This window comes from Aulonocara sp. 'chitande type north' Nkhata Bay, linkage group LG18 (genome assembly GCF_057382095.1).
Source record: "Aulonocara sp. 'chitande type north' Nkhata Bay isolate Kocher_YH1m ecotype deep benthic linkage group LG18, A_spYH_male_GT1.1, whole genome shotgun sequence".
In the NCBI taxonomy this organism is placed as follows: Eukaryota; Metazoa; Chordata; class Actinopteri; order Cichliformes; family Cichlidae; genus Aulonocara; species Aulonocara sp. 'chitande type north' Nkhata Bay.
In genome coordinates, this window is record NC_141361.1 from 15,647,102 (window position 1) to 15,665,663 (window position 18,562).

The 18,562-nt window shown below is 40.7% G+C and overlaps 1 protein-coding gene across 4 annotated transcripts; it reads right to left on the reverse strand.

The window, feature by feature from the left end:
• Nucleotides 1-186: 186 nt before the first annotated feature.
• Nucleotides 187-18,545, reverse strand: ccdc24 (coiled-coil domain containing 24). Of its 4 annotated transcripts, XM_086273245.1 has the most exons (10): nt 18,367-18,483; nt 16,953-17,114; nt 13,189-13,376; nt 8,245-8,361; nt 8,041-8,145; nt 6,443-6,497; nt 1,983-2,040; nt 1,567-1,663; nt 1,192-1,340; nt 187-1,050 (listed from the first exon to the last, which is right to left on the reverse strand). In XM_086273245.1, the coding sequence occupies exons 2-10, from the start codon at nt 17,100-17,102 to the stop codon at nt 335-337; spliced, it is 1,635 nt and encodes a 544-aa protein (XP_086129371.1). In that variant the 5' UTR covers nt 17,103-17,114; nt 18,367-18,483; the 3' UTR covers nt 187-334. The 4 variants fall into 4 exon arrangements, with proteins under 4 accessions (XP_086129371.1, XP_086129370.1, XP_086129369.1 ...); XM_086273244.1 differs by having other exon boundaries at nt 187-1,340; nt 18,415-18,545; XM_086273243.1 differs by having other exon boundaries at nt 187-1,340.
• Nucleotides 18,546-18,562: the final 17 nt, after the last annotated feature.

Consider the following 18,562-nt stretch of genomic DNA (forward strand, 5'->3'; position numbering starts at 1 on the left):
ATAACAATTTTAACATAAACCAGTGACACACTCCGGGGCCTGATCAACCCTGGCATGGTCTGCTTAGATGAAGGTGTCTAGTGATAATGGCCGAAACACCCAGCAAAGTACCTTAAAATGAAAATATAGAGGGCATTCAAACCTAAATATATATGAAGAAATAAGAGGTGGCTCAAGACACCATACTGTATTCTGTTATGTATTCTGTTATTATTATTTTTTGAATCCATACAAACCATGTAAAACATTTTTTGCAACTGTCAATCCATCCAGCTTGGAAATAAAAAATAAAAAGAGAAGGTAGATGACTACCACCCTCAGGTAGTAGTCGTCTTTAAGTTTGCACTCTTGTAGGAGGCACTGGCTGATGAAACCTCTGGAGAAACTGGGGCTCTGCTGGTTCTTTTGGCTGACTTGTGCTTCCCCCTTGTGGTTTTTTTGAAGAGGTAAAAAAATGTTCATTAATCTTTGCTGGTGGTCGCTGACTGCATGCAGCTGAAGGATGAGATGGGCAAAGTGTTGCACACTGGCCACCCAGGTTTTCTTGGTCTTTGCCTTCATTCCTGAAGGCTCCACTTAAATTTCTAGAAGTCTCACCGTTGCTCTTCCTTCTGCATGTCTGTGCAGGAGTTCTCCGAGTTTCAGACATGACTGAATTCTCAGACGTCTTCCTCCTGCTATCAGCATATGACTGTGCTCTCGCTGATTCTAAACTGCCTTCACAGCTACTATCCTGCTGCCTCTTTTGAATACCTGATTTCCATTTCGCTGCCACAGATTGGTCAGTACTTTTGCTGCTGCAACTTCCTTCATTACAGAGACCGCTGGGAGCAGGAACAGGTGACGGGGTGATATTGATGTGTCTTGGCCTGTACGCAGGGCTGCTCTTTCTCTCCCTCTGCGGTGACCATTCACACTCTGTGCTTTGGCTGTGAATCCTGCAGTTTACTGATAAATGGGTTTTGTGAAGGGGTGAGTTTCTCTCAGATTTTACTTCAAAATTAGCCGTAGAATCTGGGGTCCTGCAGGAAAGACCAGCACTGTCTTGTTCTGGACAAAAACCACACTGGTTATTATTTCTCATTATGTGGTCAGTGGTGAGGAGACCGTGTGTATGCCCAGATGTGTCAGCAGTGCTGCAGGTAGGTGTTTTGCTTGACTTTTTAAAAGCTGATGTGACTCTATGCTGACCGTGAGTCCTGGATGTTGACATCTTAGAGAGACGGGGTCTAGCTGGAGGCCTGGGTATAGGAGGGGACAGAGGAGGAGGTGGATGCGGTCTTAGGACTGATGGAGGAGATAAAGTTTTCAGACTCTCTGAGCTTTGTGCTGCTGTCAGTCTGTGGAAAATGAATCAGAAGTTCATGAATTAAGGGAATTTTCATTCACAATGACAACAAAAAGAAGCAGTTGAAGGTATTTTTTGAGATGGTGTTATAGGAAAAGCGTCATCGTGTTCACATTCAAAATATTTAATGGAATAAGAAGACAAAAACAAGCAATGAAAGTGAAGCAGCTATTTTAATATTAATTACATAGCTGTCACTAATAATAATGCATACTAACCTGAAACCTTTCTTTGCAGGCAAAGGGGACGAAGGTGGGAACAGAAAGGGGCTGAGCTCCAAATCCACTTGTATAGCTCCTCTAAGTTCTCTCAGGTCTACAAATATACAAACACAACATATCTGAGATATGAAATGGTCTCAAATATGATTAAAACTATTTTGAGATATTGTGATTATTAATTACAAACATTAAATTAAGTCCCTGTTAATCCTAACTAATCCCTGAACGCCTCCTTGTACTCATGAACTACCTGTTAATCAGCAGAAGACAGACCCTGCATAGCTCAGTTTTACATTCATAAATATGTCTTGGAATCAGTTTCAAATTGTAAACTCAAATAAAGACATGTAACGCGTGTTGGACAAAATATTTTGCCAGCAGATGGCAGCAAATGCCAAAATTTGTGACTTAACCTGCAAGTGAAGGTTCAGATTTATGAAGTCCGCTGTGACACTTTTGTTTAATGTTTGCCTGCAAGAAACACAAAGCACAGGAGAAAAGAGAAACTTGAGAGCTCATGTTAACTGTGCAGTTCTACTCGTCATCGCAGCAGCATTTAGCATAATGCTGTGGCACCAAACTAGGACACACTGGAAAAATAGGATATAAATGTATTAAACATGCTTAAGATGAGGCTTTGGAAATAGCAAAGGAACAGGGAAGAGGATAAAACTAACAGCGGGAGGAGAAGGAAATGAATGTGTGTATGTGTGTAACCGCTAAATGATTGAGCAGCAGTGTTCCATCATAATTTGGCTTCAAACATCGATATCCATAGCAAATGAAAACCACAGAGCTCTGTGTGTTAGTGTGTGTCTGAAACTCACAAAACCAAAGACCTGATTGCAAAATGTGTCTTAATGTGCATGTGTTTGTTACCAGAGACTGGCACAGCCTCCTTCTCGTTTTACAGCAACACAAATACTAAGAGTCTTTATAGCCACCGCAGACTATTACACAAACACACATGCACGCGTGCGCACATGCACAAACACAGACATACCCACATAAACCCACAGGCCTGGAGACTGACAGATAAAGCACATACTCTGCCCTGTTCTCATAGTGGGATTCAAACCCAAACCTTCCAGTATTGTCTTTCAGAGCGACAGACAAAGTATGTGCGGTGCCACTGACAGAGAAGTGACTGAAATCTAAAACAACTCTAAAGCGCACGCACTCCAAAAATAGCCTGTGTGGTCCGTGTGGGGTTTGAACACATTACCACAGTGCAGACTTGGTGGTATTTTAGGAAAGGCTGTATGTTTTAGTGATTAATCTGATACATGAGAACCCAAATCCGCCTCTGCACGACACACATTTACGGCAACTTCCTCGGCAGCTTAATCCTTCTACAAAATCCAGCTCAAAGCAGTATGACAGCCATCTTTTCATAACCTGAGGTGGTGGTTCTCTAAGATGGCTCTGTCAAGCTTGATCAAGCTGGTCAAGCAGTAAAAAAATAAATAAATACTTTCAGCATCCTGATGGAACACCTTATATAAGTTGGTTTTATCAAGTCTCAGTCACACTAGAGTAAAAATAGGCCAGCAACCTCCTTGTGACTACGAAAAGCTGGTTGTCGCCTGGTGAATGCACTGAATTTTCTTCTCGTTTGGCAAAAACGAGAAGTTGCAGTGAACGCTTTCAACAGCAAGCCCATTGCACCTTTGACAACCTGTTTACAAGCAAGCGTTGGCCGACTCAAACTGAGTCGAGTAACTCTCTTACAAATTGGTGAAGCTTTGAAAATATCATTTTTATAAATGCAGACAGATTGACAATACATCGCATTCAATTTCAGTCAGTTTGGACTGATGAGCTCAACTCCAGTGCCACCTTTCTTTTTGCAATGGTGGGCTCAACTCAACTGGTTTTATTCTGGTTATAATCCTATATAAAAGCAAGTCTGTTCAGCACCTATGTTATTATACAGTTAAATAACTATCCTCCAGCAACTGCAACACCATTTGTGAAGGAATTCTTGAATTTGTCTTGCATATCTATGAGGCTCTGGCCAGACTGTAGCATTTGGTGGAGAAGCTACACCAGTTTAACCAGAACTGCATAGTTTAGATGTTTTCAGGATGACATATTAAGGTCATTTTTAATCACATTTTACACAGTATAACTTTTATAAAGTCAGTATTGTCAGAAATGCATCACCATACAGAAGTAATAATACTCTAGCTGTTGCACTGTGATGTGCTCGTTTATCTCTGAGATGGGACTATATTATGTTGATTTTAGAAGCCAGGTGTGTAGGGTGGGGTGTAAGGCAGCTTTGAGCTAGAGCAGGGCTGCTAGCAATTCAATAGAAAAAAAACATGAATAAAATAAAGTAAAATAAAATGTAAGTTAAAAGCCAGCAGCACCTCTGATAGCACAAACAAAAATCAGTCCATCAGTTTAAATAAAGATCATAAAATCATGAAATCCCTGACAGACTCCAGTCCTATGACAGCAGTGAGTTAAAGCTGACTGCGATGTTTAGACTACATATCAGAGGCTCCACTGAGACGTACTCCTTTATTTATTATGAACAAATAAGTTTCAGTAACTTTGTGTAAAGCTCAAAGCGTAGCCAAAGTCAGACTGTGATGGAAGAGATCAGTGACCTAATAAGTAATAAAGCTGTGAAGAGAGTCATGATGATGATTCCGATTTACCAGTTAGTGTCCATAATAGAAAAAGTTCACTTATTAACAGATTATGTAAAATTGTGTGTAAACCTGTGCTTTACTTTAGAGTAAGGATGTTTTTGTTTTTTTTTACATATTTTCCGCAGCTCGAGTGTTTTATACTCAGTACACTCAAACAAGGATCAGTAGAGGTTTGTGTATACATGTGTGAGTTCCTCCTATCTACTGTCATTAAGAGTTGTTTGTTTGGTGCTGGTCCAAGTCACTATCTCTCCCTCCTGCTAAGAGAAAATGGGTCATTATGACTGTGTTTAGGACCATTTTATGATTGGCCGCTACATCCAGCACTAAAAAAAGCAATTAGCTCATACTGTAACAATCCCTATATGCCTGATATGCCTTTGTTTAATAGCTGTTTTAAAAACAATATAATTTAACTGCACTGAATAACTCTAAATCAATAGAAACCTCAGCTGTGCGTAGTAAAAAGCTTACTGGCTGACAGGCGTAGCATTTAGAACATGTGGTTGATTACGTAAACAAGAAAAAGCCCCCCCAAAAATGTAGAAATTAAAAGCAGCCCTTGGAACAAAACAGAGGTTAACAATTATGATCTAAAACTCTGACTTGAACATTCAAATGTTTTCCTGCTTAGCTCTGCCTCTCCATAACGTCTTCCAATTTGGAGCAGAATCTGAATTCCCCTTGAAAAACACACAGAAAGAGAATTGGTGATTTAAAGAAAAATATACACAAGTCTGTGAACTACTTCTAAATCTTCACTGTCGATTCCTTTATGACCGCCTCAGATGTGGTGAGATTGTAGAATTGTTAATAATCGAACAAGTCACACAGAAGATCCTGAGGCCAGTGTTGTTCCAAGATCTGAAGCGCTCACTCTTAATAAGGTAATGATGACTTGCACAATGTAAGGCCAACACGGTCCCCACATCTGTGACTGAACATGCACAGTGAGTTCATGCCAATCGCACATCAGACAGCAGACACTTGCTTAAGGAAACAATTTCCTTACTGGCACTGATTGCAATCTCTTTTAAATGAGATCTAAGAGAGACAAAGAAAAGTGGTTAAAATTAACTTCCCACCGTCAGGCTTTTAAAGCTAACACATGCTTGGGTCACGTTTCCTCTTTATCTTCACTCTCCTACACGGGGTTTTACTTTGTCAACAATAAAAAGCTCAATGAGGGTTTCAATATTGTGTACCTTTCCCGCTTTGTTTATCTTTTTAATGGCATCTTCGCCTCACAGGAACGTTTAAGTAATTTAAGAAGCTGTTTGCGCTTCAGGCACAACAACACTTCATCCACTGCTGGGTCCTTGAAAACATGCAGTGAACTTGAGTGTCTGTTCTTTGCTTAGGTTTCTAATATTTCCAAGAGAAGCTCTTGGCAATGCAACACTTGTAGATGGTCAGACACAAAAAGAGTGTACAGAGAGATAACTTCAACATCTGGGCAGCAGAGAAGTCCTACATCTGGCTAAACTCACTCTGTTTCTGTGATAACGTACATGTGTAGTTAGATCGAGTGTGTGTGTGTGTGTGAAAATGTCTTTATATGCCATTTGATTGATTGGGAGGAGATTGATCTTACTCTTGGCTGGAAAAATGGAAAATACAAGTTCAGACTGAGGCTTTGCAGGCTTTTGTGAGCGTGCATGCATGCTGATTTGTGAAAATGTTCGCCCTGGCTGGGCTTCACCGCCAAAAAGAGAATTAGCAGGACTGCCTAAGGGACTGAAACTAAGAGGGAAAAACATATCTTTTGTCTTTCAGACTAAAAATATGCTGACGCACGAGGAAGTCAGTGTAATGGAAACGATGAACATGCATCAAACAACTCAAGCTCGAAAAATGCTAAATGCTAAAAATGCTATTTTGTATGTAGTTTCTTTCTCTGTAGCTGAAGAAACTTTGGATGAAGGTAAACTCTCAGTTTGGGGATTAAGAGGAAAAATTACACCTGAAGAAAAACCCTACTCTACAGATTATGCTACATATTGATAAAGCACATATTATTCAGGCCTCACAGTCCTTCGCGATGCTCATAATTCATGGATTGTTTTGATGTGTAAAATTCACAGCTGTTTTGGTGCAGTCACCTGTAAATAACTGTAGGATTTTCATCAGTGTTGCACTGGCAACTAACAAAAAAAAAGGTTGAGTAAGCATTCATTTGATAGGTGGCTGTTCCATCCTGATCTTCTTACCTTTATATGCTTCACCAGTCTGGTCAGTTCTTCACATTCCCCTATTAGGAGAGCTCTGCATGGATGGATAGACAGACAGACTGACAGATAAATATCAGTTTCAATAGGATGGAAAACACAGGCAGCGACAACAGAATAGGTGCATTGCTCAGACTTTATCCTCTGCAGTTTTCATACGGTACAGAGGAAACAGTGTCCTATTTTTCTTTTCCCTCCCTATCTTTGCCCTTCTCCAGTTACATAACCGTAGTAGATTTTATTCACTTCTTTCAAATGAAAAAGAATCTTCTGCTGGCTCTGGTCGGGTCTGGGATCCATTTATTGACAATGGGGCCTTTTGTTCTGGTCTAGGCAGGAAATGGGAGAAAGAGAGAGAGGGAGGGAGGCGTTTTTCTAAGGTAGCTCCAGCGACTGCTTTGCCCCGTGGGCCTCAGAGCGAGGGGTGAAGGAAGAAATGGAGGGATGGAGCGTGAAGGAGGCAGGGCAATGACAAAAGCCACAGAGGAAGGCTGAGGGGGAAATTAAGGGGAAAATGAGAGGGCTCAGAGAAACTCTGACTTTCAGAGTTACAAAGACCAAATATGAATGAGTCAGTCACAAAAAAAATTATATGCAAGATGTGTCGCTGCTAGACTGTATTACAAAAACCAGGACAAGAGTTCATTCTTTAACTATTGTACCAGTGTGAACTGTGCTCTTTCCCAGTTTGGACCGCATGTATGCCCTTACGTTATTCCACTAAGTTGGGTGTGTATAGATGGTGCACTACAGGGTCATATATAAGGAGGTACGGAAAAAGATTTTAGGGGTCACAATAAACAAACAGCTGTTTGTTTATTGTGAAATCAAACCAGACTGGTTTGATTTCACAGAAGACTGATCGATACAACCGGTGCTTTCTCCGAACAGCACAATCCAAATAACAATATGTTGTATTGATACAAAAAAGTAATGAATGACAACACTGAAAGTGTTTTAAGTACAATAATAAAGGTTCTTTAAAGGAAGGTGTGATAATGTATTTGCTTATTAAAATCTGGATGTATTAGGGCGATACTGCCGGATTTGTAAATAAATTCTAATCATTCGACCCTGAAGGGCAGACTTTGTGGATTCACAGCAAGCACTGAGCCTCTTTTAAAAAAATCATTTCACTAGCATTAAAAGATTTTCTGTTCTTTTGTTTTTCTTTTAGCTCTGTAACTTTGAGAACGTGTGACATCAATGTTGCTTACTTACACATACCACAGATACCCAGCAACAGCGTTGTTTCGAGCCTCAAGTTTCAGGTTTTGATGCCTTGCCCTCAGCTTCTTAGCTTTAACAGACTATCACTATCTATCTGCTATTTGGTGCCAAGTATGGTGAAGACTGCTGCAGCTTCAGACAACAACCACATGTGAACACTTCAAATGACCCACAAACAGAAAAGCTGAGGGATTTAAAAACTTAACAAATAAAAGTCTGAAAGTAGTACAGATATGTACATTCAGATGATAATATTCCCTTTGGTACAAATGACCCAGTTCAAAGTTGATTCAAATACTTAACAAAAATTTTTTAAGGCTTTTGAAATCCTTAACATGGCTCAAACTCACCTGAGTCGATCAACCACTTGGTCTATCTCAGTGACATTAAGCTTTCCTCTCACCGCTTCGATCTCATCTTCAGCTCTCGACTGGACTGAGCAGCGGGAGTCCGGCCTAAAGAGGGACAGGTTGGAGTTGAAGACAGAAGATTACAAGACTTTATCAAGTTCTGCATAATCTCAGTAAATTAAGCAAGCCTGGGCTCTTGCTAACCTGCTTCCACTGTCAGTATCTTTAGGGTTGGTGCAATTAGTATGACATCTGTCTCGGTGGCCGAGGGCGTAGTTTAGAGTCTCAGGTTTGTACCGATGCAGGAGCTCCTCAACATCTCTAATACAAAAGAGCCACAGATTGAGCTTTTGCTTTTCTGCAGTTTTCCACAGTGCTTTAATCCTTTGCATTGCCTAAAAGAGGTTGAAACTGTATCCAAGCGCTTTGCACTTTTTCATAGGATCTGCTAATGATTTCAGCGGCATGACAGCTACACTGCAGTAATACTGGTTGGAAAAGTGAGAAAAGTTGTGGTAGAATGTGCTGTTTGGTGTTAAGAATATAATGAAGCATAAGCATAAGTTCAGTAAGAAAGATCTGTAAGCACTCATCTGCACTGGTGGTTTTTGCCTGCCAGTCTATTCTTTGTATCAGTCCCACTTTCACAGGCTCTCAAAACTCAATGCTGACATCACTGTTCTAGTCCAATCATCTTCTTGCCTGTCAGCTTCAACCCAATCAGCTTCCAATCTGTTTAATTTAAACCTCAGTGCTCTTCTGTCATTCTCTCTTTCAGACTTTCATTCACGCAACCCACTTCTTCCCCATCTCCACAGCACCCGAGTCACTCAGGGCGCCATCCAAGCCTTCATCTTCATCTTCACCATCACCGCCCTCCAGGGGGTCCTGCCCTACTTCCTGTCACTGGTGGGACGCTGTTCTGCTACGATGGGTTTTTGAAATCTAATTGCCAAATAGCTTAACTGAATTCTGTATATCAATAAATCATGTTCTGCTATTCCAAATGGTCTCTTCTTATTGAATTAAATTTTTAAAACGTGTCCACAAGTTATCTTTAAAAAGCATGTATATCTCAAAGCAGAAAAGTTATACAGCAGCAGCATTAATTCTTCACTCATGGAGAAAGCCAAACCACAGGGGCAGCTGCAGGTGAGGTAGCTCTCTGCCTGGTCCATTCTGCTTAATTTCACAGTCACTGCGCAATAGAAAATGCATGTTTTTATGCGAATCTGGCAACGATATGCATCTATGTGTGTTTGTGTATGTGTAAGAGACTGAATGGTAGGAACATCAGGACCACACAGGAGGAAGCCTACAAGATAAATCAGTCAGCTTTACAAGGCACACACCCACCCCCACCGCCTCATACAAACGACTTAAACACAGAAAAATGCAGCACCGACTGCATCAACAACTATTGCTGAAACCAGTCCTGTCAGGTAAATGTCTAGTAAACCTTTTTTTTTTTAAAGGTACAAATACTTTGTATGAGAGGTCCACACCTTGATGTATGTATTCTCAATTTTAACGCCAACAGAGCATATTAAATTAAACAGATGGTTGTCGAGCTCTACAGTGAAAGTGGCATCAGCGAGAAGTGTGTGTTAGGCTTATTCCTGAAAGCCATTCAGCCGATATGCACTTGGGACTTAGCCTAATTGAACGTTCAAAGACCTGGATCACACACACAGTACCATGCATCAAGGTCAACAACTACACAGAAGCCAACTTCAAAGAGAAAAGGTGATTTGCACTGGCACAGTCTGCGTGGCACCAATGCCTTTTTTTGGCACTATTCCCTCCCAGCCAATAACAACAGGCTTGTTTCTCGGTCTGAATGGTACTTTTTATAATCCATTTACATCCAAACTAGAGCACTTTACAAGAGTGACTTGTGTTTTGCAAGTGAGCGAGGCTTCAGTTTGTGTCTTGCTCAGTGACACGTTAATAAGACACTCTGCTGTTCTGGGCATCAGACCTGTAGCCTTATGGATATTGGATTGTCAGCTTAAACATCAGGCCTTGCTACCATCTGTAGAAAAAAATCCCTTTAAGATTGCTTCAAAATAAATCCCTGTCAACTGAGCTGTCATAACACGCACCAGTGTAACATTTTATATTTTTTTTGATCCACGAACTAGATTCAGTAGGAGACTGTGGAGAAAGAAGTCTTAAATAAAAAAATAAAAAAAAAACAGCCAGTCAGTGGAGGGCAGTGCTGGTCTGTTGGTTAACTTTGATCAAGACTGAAATATTTCTCAACTAATAGATGAATGAATTCGAGCATGGTGCTGTAATAGGATGTCACAGCTGCGACAGTTAGTCAGTTTGTGAAATATCTTCCCTCCTAGATATTCCACCATCAACTGTAAGTGGTATTACAGCAAAGTGGAAGCGTTTAGGAGCCAGCCACAGCAACTCGCCCATGAAGTGAATGACCATGTAAAGTTGCAGAGCGGGGTCGCTGAGTCCTGAGGTGCATAGTGCGTAAAAGTCGCCAACTCGCTGCTGACTCTGTAACTGCAGAGCTCTGAACCTCCTCTGGATCTAACATCAGCACAGTGTGCTGGGTCTAACATGTGCTGGAAGCACACAAACTTTCAGTACACAAACTGTGCTGGAAGCCTCATGGCACTGGTTTCTAGGCTTTACATTACCAAGCACAATGTTAGCATTGAAATGGAGTGGTGTGAAGGATGCGGCCACTGAGCTTGAGAGCAGTGGAAATGTGTTCTGTGAAGTGGTGAAATCACACATTTCTATCAGCCAGCATGTAATGCCAAAAAAAACTTTACCTGCCTGACTGTAAAGTTTGGTGGAGAAGGAGTGGGTTTAATACATCTTTAATTGGGTTGTTTTTCTGGAGCTGCGCTGAGGCCCTTTTTAATGCTTCAGACATCTTGGACAATTCTATGCTTCCATCTTTAACAGTTTGGGAAAGGCCATTTTCTGCCCCTGCATGCTCCAGTGCACAAAGTAACATCCATAGTTGGATGAGTTTTGTGTAGAAGAACGTGATTGGCCTGCACAGAGCCCTGACCTCAATCCTAGCAAGCACCTTTAGGATGAACTGGAACCAAGACTGAACCAGGCTGTGGTGAACAGTACTTTTCTGGATAAAAAATGGCAAGAACTCAGACACATTCCAAAATCTCAATGAAAACCTTCTCAGAAGAGTGGAAGGTGTTATAGCAGCAACAGGGAGACCAAAGCCATATTAATGCCTTTGGATTAACAACTGGTTGTAAAAGCTCCTGTAGGTTAGATGTGTAGGTGGCCCAGTACTTTGACCATATAGTGTAGACTTTATACGGAGTTTAATTCGTCTAATCAAATACCTGCAAATTATTCAACTTCTTGTGTATGTCAACTGTGTGCCAATCACACATAGACAGCAAAGAGGTGATAAAACATTTCCATGGTGCAATTTTAACTACTAAACACACAAAATAAGGACTTTTCTAACATTTATTTCTTTGGGTTTGGGAAATGTCAGTCTTTATGGCATTTTTACCATTTGAAAGACATGATTAATAAAACAAACAAACAAACAAACAATATTAGATCAACCCGTAATTTATACCCACAAATAGCTCAAACGCAAATAACTACATTTAAAAAGACAAAAAAACAAGGACAACCTGATTGCCACTCATTCTGCGCTGTTAGTGAAGACTGGATGGCAATCAGGTTGGACTTTGGTGATACTTATACTGTAAACAGGGCAGGCCTTTGCTGGTGTCTTTCTTAAGGTGTCTTTATGGTTCTTTTTTAATTACCACATCACTTATTTAAAGTAAACTTCTTAAACTTCTTAATCCTTTCATCAAGTCCAATTTAAAGCCTAAATTTCTGATTATTGGCTTTTCACGACTTTCTAAAGGTCCACAGAAACCCACAGAATAAAAAGCTGCCTCCAGCCTACAACAGCCTGCACAAATTGACAGGCAATAAATGGTAAGCCACAAAGCGGAGTGCAATCCATCTTATGTCCTAAAAGGCCTCAGCAAAACCAGAGAAGTCATGCGGCAGCATTCCTGGCTGCAAACTGCAAGTTGTTGGGGTAGTTGCTACCTTAAACATACATAGTCTCAGTCTCTCACACACACCTCCTCACAAAGGCATTATGTCTTAATGTGAGAATGCAGGGCAGTGCTGGTAACCAATATTGCTCTGCCAATGGTTTTATGACATTCTCCAGAGTATTTTAATGCATGTCATTAAATTGCCAGTTGTTACAAGCTTATCTCTGACCTGCATTATACGATTAGCTGTAAAACATTTTAAAAAAAGATGAAAAAACAGGAATTAGGAAGATTTATTACTACTTCTTGAGACGCTTATAACTCCCTGATGACATATAAAGCAGATATAGAGTACTAAGTCTCAAAGCTGTCTCCCTGAGTGCCCTTCACTGGATCTCAATCAGCCTTTCTTTTCCTTCAAAGTTGTTGCAATTCTATACTAACTTTTCACAAGATTTTGAAGATGAGTATTTGGCTCCCATTTAAAGTAAAACATATCTGCAATTCGACAGAGCTTGCACTGAGTGCGAGTCTAGTGTTTGCAGTCATCTATCACTGTGTCTCGCTCCTATAATTGTCCTATTGTTCCTCAATTCCCACACCAGTTCCCGTCTCCAAAAACCTTTGTCCTTCTGCTTTCCCATGCCATTTGTAACCGACATGGGAGCACAAAATAGCATTTTATGGTACTTTTTGTCAGGAGACCATGGTCTTAACTCATCTGATCAGCCCACCTAATGGCTGGTGAATAAAGGAAAGACATGAATGATCAGGGGAAAGAAAGAAATGTATAAAATGGGCATAAAAAGTCAGGATAAAAAAAACAAACTAATAAAGCTTTTAATTTCTTAAGAAAATGTTCAATGTATTGTCACTTAGTCCTGGGACAGACTGGTGACCTGACCAGGGTGTACCCTCACATCTCACCATATGATAGATGGGACAGGCTCTAGTTAGAGTGGATAGATGGTAACATTATCAAGATAACAAATTAAGTTATTCTCCAAACTTTGAAGTGCATTTCAAGGCTGTAGCAGAGACTGATGAATAAAAGCGCCATAACTAGTTCATTAAGCATGTCCAGCAGTGTTGATCTGAGTATGTGAGATGTTCCACCTACCTTCCTGCCCTGCTGGCTTTCTCTCCGAGAGTCTGTAGTAACATCTTGACCTCAGCTCTCAAAAGCTCTTTCACAGCAGGGGGGTCAACTAGAGGGGCACTCTGCAGACATGGGAGCGGGGTCCCCGCCCCACCGCTGTGCTTTCCACTTCGCTGGTTCTCCTGCCACATCTTGTGCCACATCTCTGCCTGCAAAAGGTACCACAGTGAGACAAGTGTTTAAAAGTCCCACATTTACTCATATCTACATGGAAATGTAATTGGTGCAAAATACAAGTGTGCAGGGAAAATTACCATGAGAATTATGAAACGCCCATCGGCCTATTTTGTTACCACTGTGCACAAGTTAGTAAGTCAATTTCATTTGGAAACAACAGGTTTGTGCAATCTGTTTACAATCTGCATACTGCAACACGCCCACGCCCACCTGGAGGTGAAGCAGAGAAAGTGATGACAATGATGTAAGACAGAAGCCTGCATGGCTAATAGGCTGGAAAGCAGGGGAAAACTGAAATAACAGAGGCTCACAAGCGGCAGAATTCAAAAAAGGTTGGACATGAAAGTTGAAATGAAAAAGACCACCAGTTACTTTAAAGGTAATCTACTAGTATTTACTCAATGTAAGGATACAAGTAGTTTCCCTCACAGTGACTCAGAAGTTCTACACTGAAAAAAGAATCTGTTAAACTGAGGGACAGATAAATATTTCCACTGACAGTGCAAATACTAAATACTACAAGGAGCAGACATTTTCTTGGCTGTCACTGATGCAAGAAGAGCTTGTTTACTGTAAACTGTTGTGCACAGTTGACAGTCTTCTTGGAACAGGAAGAAATACAACTTCTACATCCACAGGGACAAAGGAGAAAGAAAATCGATATAAATCTGAAAACGACATACACCGTTAGCATGCTTTCACACCACACTGGCTACTATATGTCTTGGGCTGAAAATTAGACAAACACCTCTGTTCATTTTGAGGCCAAGAACCTTTTTATTCTTTGTAGCGCGTGTGAATGCTCATGCCTCAGTGAAGTCTGGATCCCATTAGCACCTCGACACCTGTTGCTTGCCAATCATTTATGTCATGATGCAAAGACTTTACTTCAAAAGAAGGATATTAAACATAGCACTTCTGGTCTTTGCATGTGTATGTGTGTGTGTGCACATCCTCTCGTAACGCCAGCATTTACACCCTATCATGGTGAACACATACAAACACACTAACTTCCGCCATGTGCCTTTAGGCGTTGAGGTGTTTATATTAAAGGATTCATGGCTCACTGGCTAATGAGTTGTTCCTGGATGTTTTTCCCTTTTTCCTCAGCAGTAAGCCAATCTCATCCAAATGCTATTTCAAGGGAACACCGGTGAAACGTTTCAGTTTTGCTGAACTACTTAAATTGGGTTTTTGAAAATATTTAACTTTGGGGATGAAAGAGAGAAAGACAGAGTGAAAGTGAGAGTTCAGGGAGAGATCGGGCCTTATAGGGAGAGTCTAATATTTTCTCTGATCCTGCCGCCTTAGACAATGAGGGCCTTGATGGAGAGAGGAATGGCAGCGCTGAGGAATGGAGGGGACACCTGCAGATCTGCTATTACTTTTCACAGTGGCTCACTGAGGAATGGAAGTCATTATGTGGCTGCAAGAGAAACATAGACAGAAAAGAGAAAGAAAAGACATACAGAGAGCCGTGGAGAGAAAAATGAAAGTGATCCATCCTAAAGTAAATGTAAAGACTGAATCAAAACCTGAATGTACTTGTGTGACAGTCAGATAAGGCCCTCTCTGCTCTATTTTTCCTGAATAATTCTCAGAGCTTTTAGCCTCAAGTCTGTTATTCCACCTGGAGGCTTTACAGTCAGACACACTGAACTGTAGATGAAGAAATGTCAGAGCAATACTCAAAGTCACACACACATACACGTGCAAGGGTACAGGCGCACAATCAAAGCTGACGCACACATACACACAGTCGAGTCAAATTATATGTAGCTAACAGTCTTATCAACAGTTGAGGATTAGCCTCTTTAACCCTGTTATACCGACCCCCTGAGTGACTCAGCTTACTGAGCTTCTTTCTGTGTGTATATAGTGTGTGCGGGGTTGTGCATATGCTGAATTATTTTGCAGTAGTGAGAAGGAGTACCTGCATGCCGTACAGTTGTCGTGTGGATTTCACATAGAAACTGCTACAAATATTATATGTGGTAAGAATCTACATGGCAGGCCTCTAGAGCCGAGTTAAAGCACATCCAGGTGGTTTCCTTTTCTTTTTTTTGTGTGAGCAGTGACTGAACCATTGGGGCACGGCATGGAAAGGAGGGCTGACCAACACATGGAAAGATTTTAGTACTAAACAAGCAGAAGAAAGAAGCTGGTAAAGAGTGAATGGTCTGCATTTAGTAGTGGCTTTTAACCTCAGAGGCTCTACAAAGCATTTGCAGTGTTTCTCATTCATTCATTAACACACACCAAATGCTGCCACTGCAAGGTGTTTGGCTTCACTGTCTTGCTCAGTTACACCTCAGAAACTGGAGGAGTCCAGACAATAAACAGCCAAGCACGAGAAATTTCTGTTCCTCAGAAGGTGGTGAAAAGAAAGCCTACAAACTTGATCTTAAGTGCAGAAGCACAACTGTCTGTCTGAGGTCTGTCATTTGAGTGTTTCAGCTTTCACTTATTTCTTTAGTCAGCTGATCATAGATTCATTAGAAATTATCTTTTACAGTTCTTTATTTTTCTTTATTGAGGTGTTTGGTTGCTTTTTATGGAAAAAGAAAACATATGATGCCCTGACTTTGCACTTTTTTTTGGAAGGTACATTTGACTGATCCCTTATTTCCCAAGCGTCGCCACAGTGGATGGATCCACGAGTTGATTTGACACAGGTTTTATCCATCTCACGGAGTGCACTGCTGTCTCTAATCAGGGGTCTACATGTCTGAGGCAAAAATGCCCACAGAGCCAGATGCACTTATTAGAAAAAAATGCTTTTTAAGAATTCATTATTTGAGAAAGAAAAAAGGACAGACAATAGAAATATGTTTTACCACAGCTTTGGTTCAGTGGTTGTATCACATCAAGCCACAGTATGAAAGCTGGAATAAGATATTTCAATTTGAATGAATATATAATTACATTTCTCAGTTCTTCACAGTTTTTTATTAATGAGTATCAGGAAGTCACAGTTTCTTCCCTGACATGTTTCACTTTGACTCTTCTCAAAACTTTTCCTCTTTTAATGAACATTTTCACCGCAGTCTTGATTTTAAATGTGCTTGTTTAATGAGTTGTGAGCCATTTCAAGTCCCTGTAGGTCTGAGAGTTTAGCTGCTCTGGAATAAATATTGAAGTCTGTCTGGCTCACATTTGGATCTCATTGTGGCGCCGTGCCAGCTAACCCACATTTCACTTTTATTATGGAGTCTGGGAATTGTAAGTAATGAATATATGCAGCAAAACTAACCTACTTACACAGCCTTAAACCAGAGTCCTTAAATTGTTTGGCTAGGAATGCTTAGCTGAGCAATGTTTTGATTTGCTTCTGCCCAAAAGGAAATTCTTGCAGAAGTTGTGGTAGTACTTTTGTTAAATCCTGCTAGAAACAGACCCAGCGTGAATTCCTCAAAGAAATAAAACCATATGAATGATGAAACAATCTGCTGACTGTGAAGAGGGACCTTTCAACTTACAAACCAGGTGTTGTGGTACTGTATGCAGACAGAAGACATCAAACACTGGAGTTATAAAACTTCTCTCACCTCAGTGTGCATGTCCATGTACACATCTACCAAGGAATGGCCCAGTGCGGTGTAGATCTTTGGCAGCTCTGACTCAGAAATATGTTCAGCGATCAGGCCCCATAGGGACTGGCCAGGGCCCCAGACCTGGCTTTCATCAGGTGACTGCATGTGAATGGCAATCTAAGAGTGAAGAATACAAATTATTGTGGAACATAACAACATACACTGGTGTGAAAAGGTATTTGCCCCCTTCCTGATTTCTTTTATACCCCCCATATTTAAATGTTCCAAGTAACCAATGTATATAATAAATTTATTTATACATATATATGGTCCAGGTATTGACTACAACACTTTGTCCTGCTGCATAACAAACTGATGGTCAACATGGACTTTCTGGTAGAACGCAGAATTCATGGTTCCATCATTTATAGCAAGTCGTCCAGCTCCTGAAGCAGCAAAGCAGCCGCAGTCATGATACTACCACCGTCATGTCTGGCTGTTGGTATGACGCTCTCTTTATGAAATGCTGTGTTAGTTTTACGCCAGATGTAACAGGACTTAAACCTTCCAAAAGGCTCGTCAGTCCACGGAACATTTTCCTCAAACACTTGGGAATCATCAAGATGGTTTTTTTGCAAATGTGAGATGAGACATCAGCAGCATTTTTGCTCAGTCGTTTTCTTACTGTTGAATCATGAACTCTGACGTTTACTGAGGCAAATAAGGCCTGCGGTTATCCAGATATTGTTCTGGGTTCTTTTGTTTGAATTACTGACAGACTCTTTGAGTAATTTTGGTAGACGGGCCACTTCTGGGAAGGTTTATCATTGTTTTCTTCATTTGTGAATAATGCTCTCACCGTGAATCCCAAAGCCTTAGAAATTCCTTTGTAACCCGTTCCAGGCTGATAGATGTCAATGACTTTGTTTCTCAGCTGTTTCTTGAGGATTGGAGTTGGACACCCCTGCTTTAGATCGTGACATGATGTGCAGCTTTTTGCGCTCTTTTTGCCTACTTCACTTTGTTAGAAGCTTCTATTTAAGTAATTTCTAGTAGTTTATAAGTAGGAGGGGAATGGAGTAGAAGAATCAAACTGGGTAATAAACTAAAACTTCAGGCTACACCTTTCTGGCCAAATATTTGCAGTCTTTTGTTGCTTGTTGTTTTCATTTTCATAAATAACACCAAAAAAGAAAAGAAAAGAAAAGAAAAATCGTTATGTAATTAACGTCAGCAGTACTACACAGTATTTTCTTTCCTGGTAAATGGTGCTGCCATGTTTCAAACCAAACGGGCCTGCTGACTTAATAAACTTTAGCCGCACTACTGAAAATGAGTGACAGGAGCAGAAAGTAGGAGCTCGTTTAAACCGATGTAATGTAAGTTTAACACTAAACGATACAAAACACGCTGTGTGAAACCTACTTACCAAATGTGTTTTAAAAAACACTGTAGCCAAAGAGGAAGAGAGGCTCACCTTTTCGATGTTTGATGGGCGTTGAGCTTGCGAGACTATGGTATCTAAGGATAACAATTGAGTTGCTAGGGAGAGATATCGCGAGATTTGTCTGAACCGTTAACACAGAGACTGCACTCAATTAAATCCAGGTAAACTTGGTATATTG